We start from the raw sequence: 19,161 nt of genomic DNA, 5'->3' as shown, positions 1-19,161 counted from the left end.
GAATGATGTCATGGCATTTGACAAGAACATGGCATTTGCTTTAAGTCCACATATAAAGTGTTACTGAAACACAGCCATGCTCACTTGTTTCTCTTGTGTCTCTGGCTTCTTTTGTGCTGTAAGTCAATCGTTGTAAAAGAGACCACGGAGTGTTGCTGCCATCACTTCACCAACAGGAGTGATGTAGTTATTACTTGAATGCATCTGAAGAGTCAGATTTATCAATGTTCTAGAACATTCGTTTTTATAAAACTAGTGCAAACCCACAATGTCAAAACAAGAAAAGTAAATTTTGAATGGCATCCTTTTAAAGCTATCATTTTTTTATTAGTTGAAACTCTTAATTCAAACTCAAATAACCAAATATTACATATGCGTTTATGTTAGACATTTCTCACTTTTAAGAATCTAATAATAAAATGCCTGCACTTTTACATTGGGTTTATAATGAATTCACAGAACTCATCATAAACTATGGGGGGGGGGGGGGAGAAGAGACCTCACACATAGGTTCCAATTAGAATATTTATCACAGGGAAAGAATCAATATAATCTAACTTACTTTAGTAATTCAAGGATGGCAAGCACAATATCATTAACATAACAGAATCCTGAGGCTTCTGATTTCTTAGCATGATGTAATCCTCCAGCCCAGTTAACAGCCATATCGGTTTGTTGTCGGTTTAACTTCACAGCCCCAGCTATGGCACAGAAACAAGTCAAGCTACAATTTTAACACGATTAACATAAAAATTCAATAAAACCAGGCAAAAGTGCAATAAGAGTATGCCATGTGTAAGTAAACTTTAATTTTCCTAATCTAAAGTTTAAGTAAGAAGGTCATTAGCAAAGGTAAAGAAGATTGCCTAGGTTGCCACTAGAAGCAGTGTCTCCTTAGGCAAATACTGTTTCACAGTGTGACCCTGCCCTCCCAAATGACTAAGTAAGGATATTCACAGGAAAAGAAATGGCGGGTAATTATGGTCACAAGGAGGAGGTGGGGGTAGGGGTGAGTCTTAAGTGAAAACACAACATAAACTAAAAAGTTAAATGTAAAGCTTGAGTCATTATGATCATAAAACCAGGAATCTGTGAAGACAACTGTACGCAAGCATATGCATTCGGATTCCTTTTTGTTAATAAAATCTACAGCTATTTAAAATTCTACTTTTAACAAATGGCCTTCCTGAAAGAAACCCACAGTAATTTTAAGTGTGACTGTATCAAGACACTTACCAACTGAGCCACCTGTTGAGAGCTGACAAAACTCAAAGAGTCCATCAAACACTGGGCAATCCTCTCCAACATTAACTACAGAAAAACGGTTTCATTAATTTCTATCCATTTTGTAATTTAAGAAAAGCTTTTTCTTACAAAAAAACAATTTCAACAAATACTTTTTCTTTTCATTTCACATAATTTTTAAAACAAACTATAGTAGTAACTTAAAGTTGGCGTGTAAATTATTTACCTAAGATAAAGCAAAAAGGGGGTCTCAAAGAGCGGTCTCAAAAAGCTCATAAATGTCCCAGTATCTTTCAAACTGTATTTTCCAAGTAAAATTTTGAAGCCCCCTTGTAATTATATATGAAACACCATCTCTAAGTTCTTAAGAAAATTACCTGTAGAACACCTGCTTCTACCAACAAATCAATTATGCAAAGAGAAAAAGTATCTGCTTTAATCTGATTAAAACATGGACTTAGTTTTATAGGTATGTCTACTCAAAGAAATATGACTCAAATGTCTAAGATACATACACACACCACAGCATGTTTAGTTCAATGAAGTTGCTTACTAACAAAATAATGTTTATAACTATCAAGTTGGCCCTCACTCTCCAAGAAACCTGGTCACTCTTTAATATAGCTTAGTACACCCTTAATTTGAAAACCTTTAGCACTAAATAAAGTAAAAAACAAATCTTAATTTCTTACTGTTCTGATACGATAATAAACCTTATTATTATGTATACACTTTCAGTCTTGCTTATTCATTTGTTCCAGAAGTACCCATGGCTCTAAGTCTGACTCCATATAAACATAAAAACAAAACGGGGACTACAAAAACTCTCTTCCAATGGTATAACATTTTGGTAATTCAAATCAGTTGTAGAAATATAAAGTTCTATGACTATATGAAATACCTAGCTAACATTAAAATTATCTTTGAAAAAAAATCATTGCAAAAGTTCATCAATGAAAACAAGTTCCAGCTTAAAGCTTTAAAAATTCCTTAAAGATGTTATCTGGTATTCCATCTTCAAAACAATACTTCAACAATCTCAAAAGTACTTGTAAAGTTTTCAAATAGAATACAATACAGAAGAGAACTGAATGCTTCACTAATATCACAACCAAGGGGGTAAAGGATCACACGTATTACAGTTGAGATTAAAACACACATATGAAAGATAAACAGTAAAAATCAAGTTAAGGTCAATGAAAATAGTCCAATCCATAGAATTGTTTTTTAAGTCTAGGCATAAGATCTCCTCGATGAATATTCATTTCCCACAGCATCCTCCAGAAGGTACCGTGTAGAGGGACATCCAAACAGCTCTTTGGCAGAGAAATAGGCCTCAGGTAGAATTTTTAGCTTTTAAAGTAGCTCTATTAGTACTTTTATTCTGAGGAACCCAATGAGTAAATTGGAGTAAACTTTTTAGATCAATAGGAAAAAGGTTCAGATATTGGTAACTTCAAGCTTCTAAAATGCTCATTCATATATACCAATAGTTAAATATATTTTCAATATAAAAACTTACATCTCTGCATCTGCTTACTGTACTCAGACATGTTATCTGGTCTTATTGAACGTAGAAATTTGATGTACTCATCACTGTGATATTTTGTCATTTCTTCAGCAGTGGCTTTATGGGGCCTCTGTAGCAAAGTTAAGTGTCAGAATCGTGAAATTACAATTGTACTATCAAGCAAAACCATATCAACAAAATCCCAACTGCTATCAAGTTGAATAAGACTAATCCTGACCCCTGAGAGGACTTGAGTTGAACTGCCCCAAGGGTTTCCACGGCTATCCATCTGCACAGGCGCGCACACCACCTCACCTTTGGGCCCAGGAACTAGTAGGTGCACAGGGCAGACCTCAAAGTCACTGCACCATCACGGCTCCCCTGGCCCCAACAGTCCTCTTACAATGTTTAAGTCCTCCTGAACAAACCACCCGTTCCAAACTACTCTACATTTATACATGTGTAATTCAGAAACCAGTCATCAATTCAAAAACTAGTTTCAAATACCTTTAGTCAGGCTTACACTAAATATAAATTAATCATAACTTATATTTTAGCAATGTTTCAATTTTTTATGGAATCAAATCCATGCTTATAAATTTCAGTTTTTCTAACTTTCCATTATACACATTCAGCTCTGTATTCAGTGATTTCATCACTGGCTTCCCAGAAAGAGGATTGCTCTCAATTCTCAGTCTTTGTTCACAATGTTCCTTTCTTTTTCTTTGCCTATCCTAATCAGCCTTATCTTGAAGAGCTCCATTTTATTTATCCATCTGCTTTCTAATTTTTTTAATAAATCATTTTATTGGGGGCTATTACAGCTCTTATAGCAAACAATTCATTCATCAACTGTATCAAGCAAGCAGATTTTACATATGTTGTCATCAGCATTTTCAAAACATTTTCTTTCTACTTGTTATCCATCTGCACTCTAGGAAAGAAACTCAGACACAGAGTCTGCCTAACATTGCTAACTGCTTCAAGTCTTTCTTTTCTACCCAGATAAATAGGAATTGCTGTGTGTTATATTTTATATATACTCCAGCCCATCTCCAAAAACATTTAAAGGAGCTGTTCAATCTTACATTGTTTGTATCCTGCTTGGCCCCTAATGATACATATTGCATGTTCAACAAATATCTGTAGAATTGTCTGAGAAATTTTTCGCAATTATTTTCAGATCAACTTTCTCAACAACAGGTACCATCAACAAGATCTGTGACAGATATTGAGTCAGATAAGCTGAGTTGTTTTCCAGAACTATGAAACCTGGGACTGAGGAATTCCTTTGAAAATGTAGAGAAAGGAGGGAAAAAGAGGCTATAGCAACAACCACAATCAGTTTTCACTAATGAATAAATAATGTTTTCTTCTAGATGGTTTCAGCTGCAAGATTATAGCTATTCCATTAGCAGCTAAAAAAAATAAAACCCCAACAGTTTCAGAATAATAGAATAAAAAAAGAACCAAGATGATTATCCATTATGAAAAGGCATACTTACATATATTTCCATTTTTCTATATAAGCCATAATTTAGCAGCAAGTTATGGGTCATACGGATCCTATGGGGTTTCATAGGATGACCCTGTCCGTAATAGTAATTTCCAATATCACCTGAAATAAACAATACAGACAAGAGAATCATTAAGAACTATCTGAATTAAGGAGCATTTGTCAATAAAATGCATTTGTTGCTTCGCCCACTGATTTTAGATTCTACAATCTTCAAACTTCAGGAAACTTGAAGATCATATGCATACTTAGACATACTGGTAATATTTATTTGTTGGTTTAGAAAAAGTTATTTGTAACTCTTGCAATTTACTTGAGTGGGCCCAGATAAAACATTCTTTATTTTAAAAGTAGTTTTTGTTGCTTAAAGTTAAGACTTGCTTTTAGTATTCTCTGGTAAATTAAAATGCTTAAAATAAATACTCTGAGTTTTATATGGCTCAAAATTTCACCATCAAATATTGCTTCTTCAATGATTTACTGGCATCTCTGACATTCTTCATAAGCTGACATTATGGGGATTAAAATGTTCTCATTATAGTCTATAAACGATGTCTTCGGGAACTTAATACATAATCATGATATTTTTATGGAAATAGAGTGCTCATTTTTTAATCATGAGAAAGTTCTACTTCCTATTTTTACATCTTACATCCCAGTACCTTAAAATTTATACCCAAGACTTATTTTATAATAAGCAAACAATACAACAATCACAATTTCTCATTCACTAACTTCCAACAGAATCAGTTTTTAAGTTCTCTAATAGTGGTAACCAACAAGTTTTAAAATATATAGAATTTTTCTAACATTGTGGCACTGCATATTTTCAAAAGCCTTTATTAAGTTAGAAGTTACTTTTAATACTGACACTAGTCTTTGGATAAGCATTCTAAATTTTGTTGGGAAAACCAAGCTGATTTTAATGAAACCCTCCAGAGTTACAAAATTTCATGTACCTAAACTAAATAAACCGAAAACCAAACTCGCTGCCGAGTCGAGCCCTGCTGACTCAGAGCCAACCTTACAGGGCAGGGAAGAACTGCCCCTATGAGCTTCGGAGACGCACTCACTATGGAAGTAGAAAGCCCTGGCCTCCTCTGGGGGAGTGGCTGGCTGATTGTTTGGAACTGCTGACCTTTCGGATCACAGCCAAACTCTAGGCCACCACGGCCCCTCAATTAATGAAAGGAGGGTTATTTCTAAGGTAGCTATTACCACCAAAAGAATTACTAAGATAAAATGCTTCTACATGTACTACACTTTAGTTATGGGCATACTGCGTATTCAATGGACAATCGTCAAACTCCTGCCACTGAGTCATTTCTGATTCATAATGGTTATAAATCTTTTAAGATTTCTCCTTCACAGAAAGCCATAAACTTTAATAGATGATTTTTCTAATCATTTGACCACCACTGAATATTAAACAAGGGAGACAAAAGTAAAATTTCTCATCAAATGCATCTAAGGGAAAAATGATAGCAGTAATTAATATGTATTGAGCACTTAAACCATTTTTAAGTATTCACATACATTATCTTTAATCTTCTTAACAACCCAATTGTTATTATTATTCTTATATTATAGTTGAAGAAAGTAAGGCCAGTCAAGCAAGTTTTCCAGTCATACAGCTAGCAGGTGGCGGAGCTGGATTAAGCCCCAAAAGGCAACTCTTATCCAAGGCTCTCAGAAGGAGATACTGGAAGAGGAATGCACTGGTAGCCACTAGGGCTTACAGGGAGGCTTGACAAAGGCTACAATATAGAATATAATTTTTAATAAAGACTTAAGGTCTTAATTTATAGAAAAATAAACAAATTACCCACCCTAAATCATCTAACATAATTTACTTTTTTACTAAAAAGAACCTCAGATTTACATGAATGCATATAACTGACTGGCAGTTTCACTGCTGTATTGTACAAGTCCCAGTCCCCAAGTAATGTTTGTCTATAAGACCTGCCAAGCTAATAGTGGGATCCCACATGTAAGAGACTGTGTAAGGATCATTTCAACTTTTCTTCCTCTTACTCAATTCCATGCCTCAAAATATTCTAGGTAGGATGCTTAGCAATCATACAAATTAATACAAATAAAATATTTCTATTAATTTAAGAATCTTATGGGGACTTTGATGACTAAGAGGATGCCAGAGATTAGACCGAGGTCATTTTTGTGTCTGATTTTCATCAAAATACTTTTAAAGACTTTTTAACATAAAGGCTTAAGATTTGAATTTATAGAAAATTAACAGAACGGAATACTGACTGTTACCTTGGCAGCTCTTAAGACAAATACAAGTATCACAATGAAATAGACATAAAAAACAAACAAACAGTTCAGGGTGGTTCCTTGGATGAACAGACTTTGCCAGGGTGAAGAAATAATAATCAGCATAATTTTAGGAACAGCTCATTCTTTAGCTATCAGAAGTAGCTATATAAGGCACACAACCTCTTATCCAAACTTTTGAGACTAGGCATGTTTCATATTTTAGATGTTAGTTTACTAGCAAAATTTAACAAGACTGAATTCCTTGAAACAGTCTCAATCTTGGCGTTCACAGTACTTAAAGAAAACAAAAACAACACAACCCTGCTACCATGAAGTCCACGTGCCTCTATGTGTCAGAGTAGAACTATGGTCCACAGGATTCAATTGCTAATTTTTCAGAAGTGGATCATCAGGCCTTTCTTCCAAGCCACCCAAGGGTGGACTCAAACCTCCAACTTTTGGGTTAGCAACCAAGCCCCCATTAACCACAACCAACTCTCTGACTAGTTGATTCTGACCCATAAAGACCCTAGAGAACAGCATAGAAATAGCCCTTTGAGTTTCGGAGACTTGAAATCTTTAAGGGAGGAGACAGCTTCATTTTTCCCCCTAAGAGCAGCTAGCTGGTAGGTTTGAACCAATGACCTTGTGGTTAATAGCTAAATGCATAGCCCACCTCATCACCAGGGCCCCTTTAGTGACTCCTATTACTTATACACTCCAGGATTGTACTACACCTCCTCCAACTTTTATTTAAATCTTATAGGGTCACTATGAGTCCCAATCAACTGGGATCAGTAGTCCTTAATCTTCCTAATGCCGCGACCCCTCAGTACCTCATGTTGTGGTGACCCTCCAACCATAAAATTATTTTTGTTGCTACTTCAAAACTGTAATTTTGCTACTGTTTTGAATGGGGTGACCCATGTGAAAGGGTCAGTCGAACCCCAAAGAGGTCTCGATCCTTGAGTTGAGAACCAATGAATTAGATGACCATGAGTAAGGGGTTTCTCAAGTTCATTTATTCATTTAACAAACTGTTCTAAGGAACAAGACTCTCCTAAACATACCCACAGCCATCAAGTCAATGCTGACTCATAGCAAGCCCCTGGGGGTTTCTGAGACCGTAACTGTTTGTTGGCGTGGAAAGCCCCATCTTTTTCCTGAGGTGCTGCCTTTTGGATGGCAGCCCATCTCATAACCACTACACCACCAGGCTCCTATTTGGGAACAAGAGTTATGTCTAAATCCTCTTCTTGAGTCCTAGGTCTTTTTGTTTATCAACAGCATCCTTTTTCTGCCTCAATACTTATCAAGCTGATGAACCCTGAATTTATGTCTCGCCTTACCTCCCTGAACTCCATCCTCTGACGAAATCCAACTTTCGCAGCAATATTTTCACTTAAACTTAAATGAAGTATTTCAAATAACACTTGAAGCAGAGATCATGATCATTCTTCCTCATCTCAGTGAGTGGCATTACCACCACCACCCCCCCCCCAAACTTCTTATTCCAAATGTAAAAAAAGCACAGAAACACATGGGGTATGACTATCTCTCAGCTTCAACCCATAAACACCTTCTATGTCTTTTTCCTTCCAAAAGCTCTCTTAAATTTCTATTAGCTGCAAGCATTTTATGCAGACCAATGTATTCCGCATCAAGCCACCTCCGTACCCATACCCTCCCATTATTGTGGTGTGCCGTCGAGTCAATTCTAAAAGCTGCAATCGGTACCGAAGCAGCCTGTCACCCCTCATCCCAGAGTGGCTGGCAGGCTCAAATTGCTGACTTTTTGGCAAACAGGCTAGCACGCTTAACCACTGCTTCTCCAAGACTCTTTCTAACACTCCTTACCAATTCTTTGTTCACTCACCAGTGTCCTCTACTTAAAACCATACAGTTCTTTTTACTCTCGGAGTTTGAGTCTAAATCCATTACCAATATCTTATGTTGTCAGTCCCTGAATATCCAATTTAGCATCTCATGGTCCCCTATGCCTTTCTGCTTAAGTAATACTAACGTCAATACCAGTGTTTTAAACCTACCAATTGCTCCTAATGTTTCCATAAAGAGTAAAGACTTGGCAACTTTATGGGTACTTTTTTATGATAATGGGTTTCTTGATTTCCTATTAAATCAACTACCTAGGCCTGATATGTCTTATGCCAGGAATCCTTTCCTCTTATTTTAGGCCTCCCCTGGTTACGCAACCATAAACTCACCCAACTCACTGCCATCAAGGCCCTTTCCAAAACTCGAGAACTTCTTCTACAGCTCAGAATTGAAGCAACCTTTCACCTCGGCACATAGGGGACTTCAACATCTCCTATCACTGAACCCTGAGCTGACTTGATGAATAGATAACACAAGTATTCCTGCTGTATGGTTCCAGTTCACACATGCATGAGGTCGATCCCAAACAAAACATGTTTAACAAGTCTCTGCCATCAGTAGATGGCTACAGATAGGCTCTCTCATAGACACCTTGAGGTGCTTTACCCCTCCCCCCAAAACAGTATAACCCAAACAGTGGCTTCCAAGGGTATTTTTGAAACCAATTAAATTCAAGTCAGAGGGGACAGCTAGGACATATGTTTCTGGGATTTCCAACTGCGCAATCTTGATAAATTTTCTCAGGACAGAGAGTGGTCCCTGGGCACTTATTATAAAGAAAATGCAAGAGGACATTGGTGAGAAAAGGCCAGTAACACTGCACATCGAGGAAGCCTTTCCTTCATGACAATGCACTTGCTCATTCATTTTGGTAGCAAGGGCTTTTATATAAGAATTTCACGGGGAAATCTTTCCCCCGCCTTGATCATATTCCTTCAAACTTTTTATTCCTCAAATTCCAAGATTATTTACAAGGAACACAATTTGAGTCCCTCACGCATGTCCAAACTGCCAGTTTGACATGATGTAAATATAAGAGTGTATTATTCTTCAGGGAAGTGTTAACAGTTGGAAACACCATCTTCTTTAGTGTATAGAACCATGTGGAAAACATATCAGCATGAGCTGCATATTTTGACATTTCTGTTTTAACAAAAGTTTCTACTATTTCATAGCAATATTTTTATTGCTCTCATATAAGCAGGTTTCTATGAAACAGAATAAGACTAGCACCCAAACACATGTAGTTTTAAATTAATCTGGTTCTTATTTCAGCACTACTAACATGTACAAGAGGGCTTCCAAGAGTTCATGAAGAAATAGCTTTTTTAATTTAATTTTAAGTTTTGTAAAAAAATTTCATTAGCATTTTTGCTAAGGAAAAGAAAAAAATAACTACCATACACACTCGTAAGCCGAGTTTTTCAGCGCATTTTTAAATGCATCTTTTGGTGGTAAAATTAGGTGCCTCAGCTGATATTCGGGTTGGCTTATACTCAAGTATACACGGTAGAACTTTTTGTAGCACAGGAAGTAAGAAAATGGCATTGCCCTGTGTTTTAGTCTGGGTAGACTAGAGAAACAATTCCATGGACACACATATGTGTGACACACACATAAGAGATTTATATACAAGAGCAATTGAACATTGAGAAAACATCCCAGCCCAGACCATGTCCATAAGTCTGATATTAAGCCATATGCCTGATACCAATCTATAAAGTCCTCTTCAGACGCATGAAACACATGCAATGACGCCGAATATAGAAGGTCACAGGCCAGTGGGTAGAAAGTGCTTGGATCCAGTGACACTGGAAACATCTCAGGGCTGGCAGCGGTCTCTGCATGACTTCTCCACCACCCAGGGCTGCATCAGGGTTGGGGGGTCCATGTGTCTTGACAGCTGCTGTTTCCCACGGTGTGTGCAAAAAGAGAAAGTGGCTCTCGCCTCCAAGGAGGAAATTCAGGATTTCCCAGAATTCTCAGGAGGCCATGCCCACACAGAGGCCACATTGGCTATGATCTGATTGACAGGCTAGCCTCCACCCCTACAAGCTTAATCCTTAAATTGACAATTATATAACTACAACACCCTCTCTTTAGAAAAATCCTAGAGATAATGTAGAAAAAGAATGTGTGGACTTAAGTCAAATACGAAATATTGATGCTCTCATCTGTAACAGAAAAACTGGCACTTTATCTTCCCCCAATGTACCTCAGAGTAGTTTTAAGAACTTGAATGTTACACGTATAGTACTTTACCTGTATAAATGTAAGTATTACTTATTCATCAATAATGCTGGACATTTTGAAGCATTTGTATTTTTTTAAGACATTGGGGAAGTAGACATAGTCTCTGTCTCATGAGGGCCATATTCCAGTGGAGAGAAAGATAAAAGGTAAGGTGGTATATGAGACAAGATAAAAATAAAGCAATACCAGGACTGATATTTAGGAAAGGTACTCAGATTAATGTGAAACTTCAAGGAAGGGAAAAAGGATATGCAGGGGCAAAGGTTCCAGACATAAGAAAATCTTATTCTAATTTATAATTAACAACAACAAAAAAAGAAACCCACCACCATTTAATTAATTCTGACTCATTCAACTCACCCCCCCAAAAAACATAAAACTTACTGCTGACTCATAGCATCATAGCAACACCCCCACCCCTGGGTTTCAGAGACTATTTATAGTAGAATGCCCAGTCTATCATATCTCCAGGAGCTGCTGGTGGTTTTGAACTGTTCACCATGCGGCTCCCAGCCCAGTGTATAACCACTACACCCTCAGGAAAGCCCCCTGACTCATAGTGACATTATATTGGTGCAGTCTTTACTCAGTGGGCTGCTTATGGTTAAGATTAGTAGTTCAAAATCACCAGCTACTTCGAAAGAGAAAAGAGGAGACTTTCTACTTCCGTAAGAGAGTTCATCTCAAAACCCCACAGGGGCAGTTCTACTGTGTCCTGTACAGGGTAGCGATAAGTCCTAATTGACTTGATGGAAGTGAGTTTATTGGGTTTCTAAGACTGTATCTTTATGGGAGCAAATACTTACCCCCAAAACCCCATCGACTATATCCATATTTTGATGCAAAATTAATACCGTTTCTATTTATGAGCAGAGGTTGTAATTCCTTCAGCAATTTGATATACCTCAAACAAGTGATTAATTTTTTTTTAAATGCTGCCAATTAGATCTCTTTGAATTTTCTAGAGTAAGTTAGAAGATACTAAATGCCATACCTTGGTAACCTTTACATTCTATTTTTGTACAAAGTCCAGTAAGCTTGTATAAGTTTATAAATTATGTACACATAAACAACCCTACTGTATTGCGCACATCACTAAACACACTAAATGCGGCAGTCTTCAAAAGCTTCATTTAAAAGTGGTTTTGAAATTGGGTGATACTGTCGGGGTTGGGTGAGGGTAGCAGATACCTACACTTTATCCTGGGTTATAGACCACAATATAAGGTTTTAATCACTAAGAGAACCCCAAGTAATTTTTTTCTGAAAACATACATTTAGAAACCTAGGACTTACAATATACAGGTAGCATTTCTAAATGCAGTATTAAAACATAAGTCAAACGCTTACATCGACCATCATGCTTTGCTAACTACATTTAGTGACAGAAATCACAAGATTTACGGGGGAAAAAGAACCCCAGTGAGTACTTGTTTACATCACCTTACAGATTATTGGTAATCTTACAGTTTTGTACATAATATTTTAGAAAAGTCTTTGGAAACTTGAGAGGCATGAGTACAGAAGAACACCTCTTACTTTTCTTCAAAAAAATACCTTAAGGTTCACTTGGAATCAGCATCTCAGTAATGTAAAGGGTACAATAATGACGACTCTAAAGTGTAAACAAGTAAGTTACGTTTTTAGAAGCCCTTTATGAGTCGGGCTGCTAACCACAAGGTCAGCAGTTGGAAACTACCAGCAGCTTCATAAGAGAAAGACGAAGCTTTCTATTCCCATAAAAAGATTGACAATCCTGGAAACCCAGAGGGGCAGCTCTTATCTGTCCTATAGGGTTGTTATAAGTTGAAAACAACTAGATGGAGGTGTTTTGGTTGTTGATTTGTTTTGTTTTGTTTTTCATTTCAAGAAACTCAATCACTGTCATGGAGTTGATGCCAACTCATAGACAGAGTAGAACTCCCTGTAGGTTAGAGACTATGAGCTCTTTACTGAAATAGAAAGGCTCCTCTTTTTCCTGCAAAGGGGCTAGTGCAGATCTTGCAGTAAGCAGCCCTCATTTGAGACACACAGCCTCAAAGGTAGACATCCTCTTGGTATCCCCAAGAAGCTCTTAAACAAACGAAAATCAAACAAAAAACACTCCCACTGCATCAATTCCAACTCAAAGCAACCAAGTGTTTCTTTGGGTTGTTATAAATTTTTCCAGGTACAGACAGCTTTATCGCTTTCTCCCATTGAGCAGCTAGTAGATTTGAAACAACAACCTTCTGGCTAGCAGTGCAAGGCTTCTCCTATCTTGCTACCAGGACTCAGAGAAGTTCATAACCCACTACTACCGAGTTGATTCCTACTCTTATGAAACTGAAAGAGTAGTGGTAGCATAGTGGTTCCAATGGATTGCTATGCTCAAAGACAGCAGTTGGAAACCACCAGTATCCCCTTGGGAGAAAGATGAGACTTTCTACTCCTGTAAAGAATTACTTTAGGAAACCTACTGGGGGGTGGGTGAGGTATCCTACCTTGTCTAATAGGGTCATTCACTATTCAGAATTGACTCAATGGCATTGAGTTTGCTTTTGGTTCTTGGCAACCCTAAGGCTCATAGAGCTTGCCTAATATCCCTCCCTCCAAAGTTTAAAGGTAGGTCTTCTATGGTGCTATTTGTGGTGAAATGATATTTTTTAGTATGGCTCTTCTATCCAAGCCTAGCTCCCATCAAATGACTGGGTGGGACCATACAAATGGGTCACGTGAAGCACTAACAGAAGGGACTGGTCGATTTAGTTGTCATTCCCTTGGCTAGCTGGAACTGAATTTCCAGGACCATCAAGAAAGAGCTACTGGCACATGTTTGAGATCCTTGCTTAACGTGGCAGAGGCTGAGACCAGAGGGCACCAAGTGACAGAGCAAAGGAGGCAAGCCACGACTACTGATTGAGGCAGGGCGAAGCAACATGGAGACTGAGACTGTGATGTAGAGCAGCAGGCTGGATTCCTGGACCATGGAAGGGGATGTCAAGGGACGTGGCTGAGATGCTAAGACAAGAGAAAGACTTGGCTCTAGGCTTTCTACTCCCTTAATAGAGTTACAGTCTCAGAAACTCAAAGGGGCAGCTCCCCTCTCTCCTACAGGGTCACTATGAGTCGACATCTACTCAATGGCAGGAATTTGTTTTCAACTGATCATATTAGCAATCAGCATAATAGTATTTCTATGACTCTTTAAAAACTTGCGACTCAATTAGGTGTGCACATACAGAGCCTTCTTTCCCATGAACACTTAAAACGTATGCAACTAAATATTCCCTTCTAAAACTAGAGTCATGTACGAGCCACATATAATATTAAACACCTGGGTGTTGCCCTTCAGGTTGAATGAGCTGAAAGCAGTTGCATGAGCTGTAACAAAGTACTAATTAAGTCACAACCATAAAACTTAAGTAGTCCTATCAAATCATATCCTGTCCTTGGGACCCCCCCCCCCACAACCGCCTCCCCAGGAACCCCTGGCCGCCCAGGAAGCTAGAGGTGGGTAGACCAGGAGGGTGGGAAGGGAGGGTGTGTGTTTGAACCTTCAACCCCATATTCCCATATATATATATGTATATATATGATGGCAGTGAATAATAAAACCTAAGCGTGACAAAGATAATTCGATGCTTCTGTACGTTTTATGGGATTGATTTGTTAGGGCACGGGGGTGGGGTGGGGGGGTAGTTATGACATTGTGGGCGAGCAGGGGCGGCCATGGTGGCGGAAGTGGTGGCATAACTTTAACAAAGGCTTATCACAGATGGGCCCAGGAACAAACTGCTGCTAAGAAAACTGCACTTCAAGTCTACCTCAGTTCTACAGCTGAAGTCTAATGACATGTGGTTATAAGCCAGCTTATTCCCATCGGAGCTCACTACTGTCGACAGCATCCAAGAGCGACAGGGCTTAAAGCAGAACTGTCCGTTCAAGTTTCCCAAATCTTGAAAAGAACAAATCTCTAAACCCTAGGAAAGACATTTTAAAAATTAACCTGTACATCTAGCTATTTACATTCCAATTTGATCGGGAAGTGTAGGGTCTTAGTTTTGCTAGTCAATGTGTGTGAATTTTTCAACTTCCAGAAATGTAATCATGTAACCCATTTAAAATTAAAATGTATATCCATCTCTACCCCTTTAACAAGGCATAAGTTCATGTTGGTTTATAATACATTTTTAAATGGCTGCATTTTGGTCAGTGTTGAATAGATTTTTGTCAAAGTTCAAGAACAAATGTAAATTATGTCCACTTTATTTACCTGGGTGTGGTTAAGTGGGGGGTAGGGGGGATGAATCTGGCCTGGGTCTACTATAAGCCCAGCTGGTGCAAAAAACCCTAACCTGTGTTTAAAGGACATGATTTCTGAGCTGATGGAATTATTTTATCTTGTATGTTTAAACTACCCATTTGCTCTCTGGATTGACAAATGTGGTCCTCCTGTACTGTAAGGAGTCCAGGTGGTGCTGTGGGTTAGGCATTGGGCCGTGAACCATAATGTGAGCAGTTTCCACCCATGGCCGGGGGAAGGCAGGGAGATGAGGTTATCTCCCATAAACCTTATCTATACAGGCAACCGTACAGATGGCCACTCTGAGTGGAATTGTCTGGATGACAGTGGGTACTTGGGGATTACATTACAAGCAATTTAAGACTTTCTAGTAAAATAATATCTTTTAACAAGATTACTTAATCCCTGCTAACTGAAGAGGTTACATGGCTCTTTTCAAATTATGGTCAGATTTTTTTTTCTGTTGCCATGAGTCTTAATCCTTAGAACAACATTGCTGTTTTTCAGTCTCCCACCATCCTTTCCAAATATGATTGATATATGTGCAAGAGATCAAATGTAGGCAGCAGGGTCCCCTCAACTTGGGACTTGCACAAATCAGATAGGATTTTCAGGCCACAGAAGTTCAGCTCTTGGTTTAACTTTGAAGTTTCTTCTCAAGAGTCTTTCACTGGGAGCTCTGCTAAATTAATGTCTTCGCTTTTCTCTGTAAAACCGGTTACTGCTCTATTCAGTTAAATTCTATACAGGAAAACAGGACTTGTACATTGCTCCTTGTACTGAGTTTAATTTACTAATGATACTCGGAACTTCTGCACTAGCCCTCCAAGTGTCCTTATTCCATCCACTTAACAACCTTCACAAGCAAGATGCCCAAGTTTGGGTCTATTTCCTGGTGCAACAAAGACCAACAAAGAAGTGGGTGGGAACCAGCTCTGGCAGAGGGCAAGCCAGGACCCATCCAGAGCTGATGTTCAGCACCAGCACTAGCAGCTCCAACTTTCGTTCCACGTCACACACACCCCCACCCCCCGCCAACTTGTTTCCCAGGAAGGTAAACCGCCCCACAAGCGAAGCCACCTCCGTGATTACGGAAGTAGAATCCTTCCTTTTGAATCCCGCGAAAGTGGCGCTCAGAGAACCCGCGGAACAAAGGCGAGGGATGGTGCCCTCGCACGGCACAGGGGAGGGGGTGCCACCAGCCGGACTTGGGCCCACATCCGTAGTCACTACCCTCTCCAAGGCCCAGCCGGCCACTCGCGGGGGCGGCAGTCGGCGGAGGACCGGTCCCCCCGCACACCGGCCCGAAGGAGAAGGCGGGGCCAGGAGGGGAGGGGCCAGGAGGGGCGGGGCCTCGACGAGGCCAGGGACACAAGGGGCGGGGCCCCTGTCGTCGACAGGCTTTGTGTGCAGTCTGCCCAGGGGTCTAGAGACTGACCCTGGGGGTGAGTGGGGGGCTCTATCAAGACCCCCTCAAACCCCCGATCCCACGAGAGGTGGACCGTCCCCTTCGCCTCCATCACGAGGCGGGGGTAGACTGGCACCATCCCGACAGGCAGGCGGCCACCTTCAGGGCGGCGGGCCGCAGTGCCAGAGAAAGGGGCTCAGGAGGGAAGTGGGGCGTCCCCCCAGCTCCCGTCCGGGGAGCGGCTCGGGGCCGAGGGATCCCCCGCGGGCGGTGTAAGGTCGGGAATGGGTTACGATCACTCAAACGCCCGTCCCTCCTCCCGCACCCCCACTCCAGACCCGGCCATCGGCGCCCACTCGCGACGGCGGCCGCGGCGCCCGGCCTGCCGGGAGCGACCTAGGCCTGCAGCCGCAGCTCGGCCCGCCCCTCACCATCGTAGTAGTAGCAGACTTTCTTCTTGCCGCCTCCTTGACTGTACGCCATGGGTCCCCGGCCACCGCCGCCTCCCGGCTCCTCCTCCTGCTGCTGCCGCTGCCGCTGCCGCCGCTTCCGCCGAGCCTCGGCGGGAGAGAAGAAGGCCGGGGCGGTGGGAACGGTCGTCCCTCAGGGAAGGGCAGGCCGCGGGGAGGCGAGGAGGGGCCACCGGGAGGGGTCCGTGCCGCCCGGCCGAGGGGCCGAAAGCTCGGAGCGGGGGGGTGGCAGCGGCGCCAGCTCGCGACTCTGGGGCGGGGGACGGGGCCGGCCAACCACCTCCCGAGGCCGTGGGGAGGTGGGGCGCGTCCACCGCGGCCTCCAGAGGGGAGCAAGGGGGACGACGAGCGGAAGGAGGGCGCCTCCTGTTTGGGTAACGAATGCTCAGGATGGACGAACACCGGGCGGCGAGCAGCGCCAACGACAGTCGCCAAACGACGCTGAAAGACAGACTCTCTCCCGGTGGATACAGGGAGCCAGCTGACGGGTTGACGGTCACCCCCCCGGGGTCCCAGAACAGTGGTTTCGCCCGTGCCGAGTCTGCGCAGTCGGCTCCTTCCAACGGCTGCCTCCGCTGTCTAGACCCTTCAGCGCCGGCCCACGCCGCTCCCCTCCCCCGCTGTCGCGAAGCGCGCGTCGGAGCCCGCCCGAGCCGACCACGTGCCACGGGCTGGCGGGAAGAGAGCCGCGTCCCACCGATGGACCCGATCGCCTGGGTTGTCCCACTTGTTCATTCATTCTTTCATTTTTGCTGATAATTGCTTTGCGGCAGTGACTTGTGGGAAAACCTCTTGAAAACGTCTACAAGAACTGCCTGGGTTAGAATGAGCGTTTAGGGACCTTTACCTGTAAGGCATGGTTCTAAGCATTGTTAGTTATTCTAAGCATTGAATGTATTCCCTATCTACCAACACTCTCCTAAATCAAACTTACCACTGGGGAGTCGATTCCGATGCATATGACCCCCTATGATAAGTCCGAGCTGCCCTATAGGGTTCCCAAGGTCGTAAATATCAGCGGAAGCCCATTGCCAAATCTCTGTCCCTCGGTTGGACGGGTTCCTTCTGCACAACTTCAGCAACTGCGGTGTCAACAGTTTAACCAGCCACCTGTGTAGGAGCTCTGTGGTTAACCACTTTGCTGCTAGGTTGGCAGTTGGAGAACACAAGGTGCTTCCATCGAGAATTCAGTCTTGGGAACTTTGCGCTATGTAAAGGGTCACTGTGAGTCAGAATCAGCAATGGATTTAGTTTGGGAATTACTAAATCATTTTCAAGTCTTGACATCGCTGGGCTGTAATGACTATTTCTAGTCTTTTTTTTTTTTTATAAGAGGAGACAGATTAAATCCTGATCCTAACAACTACCAATTTGATGTTCTAGGGATTTGAATTCAGGTTAGGTATTGCTCTAAGGATCCTTAAGGCCTTTTTGAAGATGAACGCAAAGCCTCTTTTGAATTTGTCATCCCCTACCTAGTAAACCATCTGACTGATTCAAAATAGCTAACACCAGTCCATTTCAGTTCACCAATGCCTGGGATATTTCATTTTTGATGGCGAACAATTTTCCTAGGTTCGTACTTCATACATTTCAAGTTCCAATTATTAATTGATGTTTGCAGCTCTTTCTTCTTATTTCGACTCAACCCACCAGCAAGTGAAGGTCCTGAAGGCTTTACTCCATTCACATTACTGTAGTGAGGGACTCCTTTGAGAACACAGCTCTTCCTCCGTCATGCTTGTAGTGCCTTCTGACCTGAGGGGCTCATCTTCTGGCACTAGTTTTGACAATATTGTGCTGCTTTTCATGAGGTTTTCCGTATCTGATAATGTTCTCCAGCTATTCATAAGATTATAAGCGACTAATTTCTTATTACCGGACAGCCATTTCCTAATGCAGTATATTCTTAATCTGGAAGCTCTGCTGAAACCTGTTGACTTTGGGTGACTGCTGATATTTGAAACACCAGTGATGTAGCTTCTAACATTGCAGCAACACGCAAGCCACCACACTCCTGGCATACAGGTTGTGTCAGGAATATTGGAAGTCCCACGGACTGCCAAAAGAACCAATAAAACTATCTTGGAAGAAGTACTGTCAGGATGCTCTTTAGAAGCAAGGGTGACAAAGCAAATGCCGTATATACTCGTGTATAAGCTGAGTATTTCAGCACCAAAAATGTGCTGAAAAATGGGTTCGGCTTATACACGGGTCAGTGGTACCCCAGCGAGGTGTAACATCTCATGGGTGATTGCCCTTCCTCCGCTGTTCATTCAAAGCCCCGCTGACACTGTAGGG

At 41.4% G+C, this 19,161-nt stretch overlaps 1 protein-coding gene across 1 annotated transcript in view; it reads right to left on the bottom strand.

The window, feature by feature from the left end:
- HDAC2 (histone deacetylase 2) overlaps positions 1-17,127 on the bottom strand; it is a 32,284-nt gene extending 15,157 nt beyond the window's left edge. Inside the window, exons 1-5 of the mRNA XM_075554651.1 lie at positions 16,822-17,127; positions 4,261-4,373; positions 2,768-2,885; positions 1,237-1,311; positions 563-701 (exon numbers count right to left, since the gene is read on the bottom strand). Of these exons, the coding sequence (XP_075410766.1) occupies positions 563-701; positions 1,237-1,311; positions 2,768-2,885; positions 4,261-4,373; positions 16,822-16,873 (497 nt within the window). The 5' untranslated portion in view covers positions 16,874-17,127. The remainder of the gene's footprint in view (positions 1-562; positions 702-1,236; positions 1,312-2,767; positions 2,886-4,260; positions 4,374-16,821) is intronic.
- Positions 17,128-19,161: the final 2,034 nt, after the last annotated feature.

This window comes from Tenrec ecaudatus, chromosome 7, assembly GCF_050624435.1.
Source record: "Tenrec ecaudatus isolate mTenEca1 chromosome 7, mTenEca1.hap1, whole genome shotgun sequence".
Taxonomy (NCBI): domain Eukaryota; kingdom Metazoa; phylum Chordata; class Mammalia; order Afrosoricida; family Tenrecidae; genus Tenrec; species Tenrec ecaudatus.
Note: the sequence above shows the minus strand (reverse complement) of the source record. Positions and strands in the feature narration are given on the sequence as shown.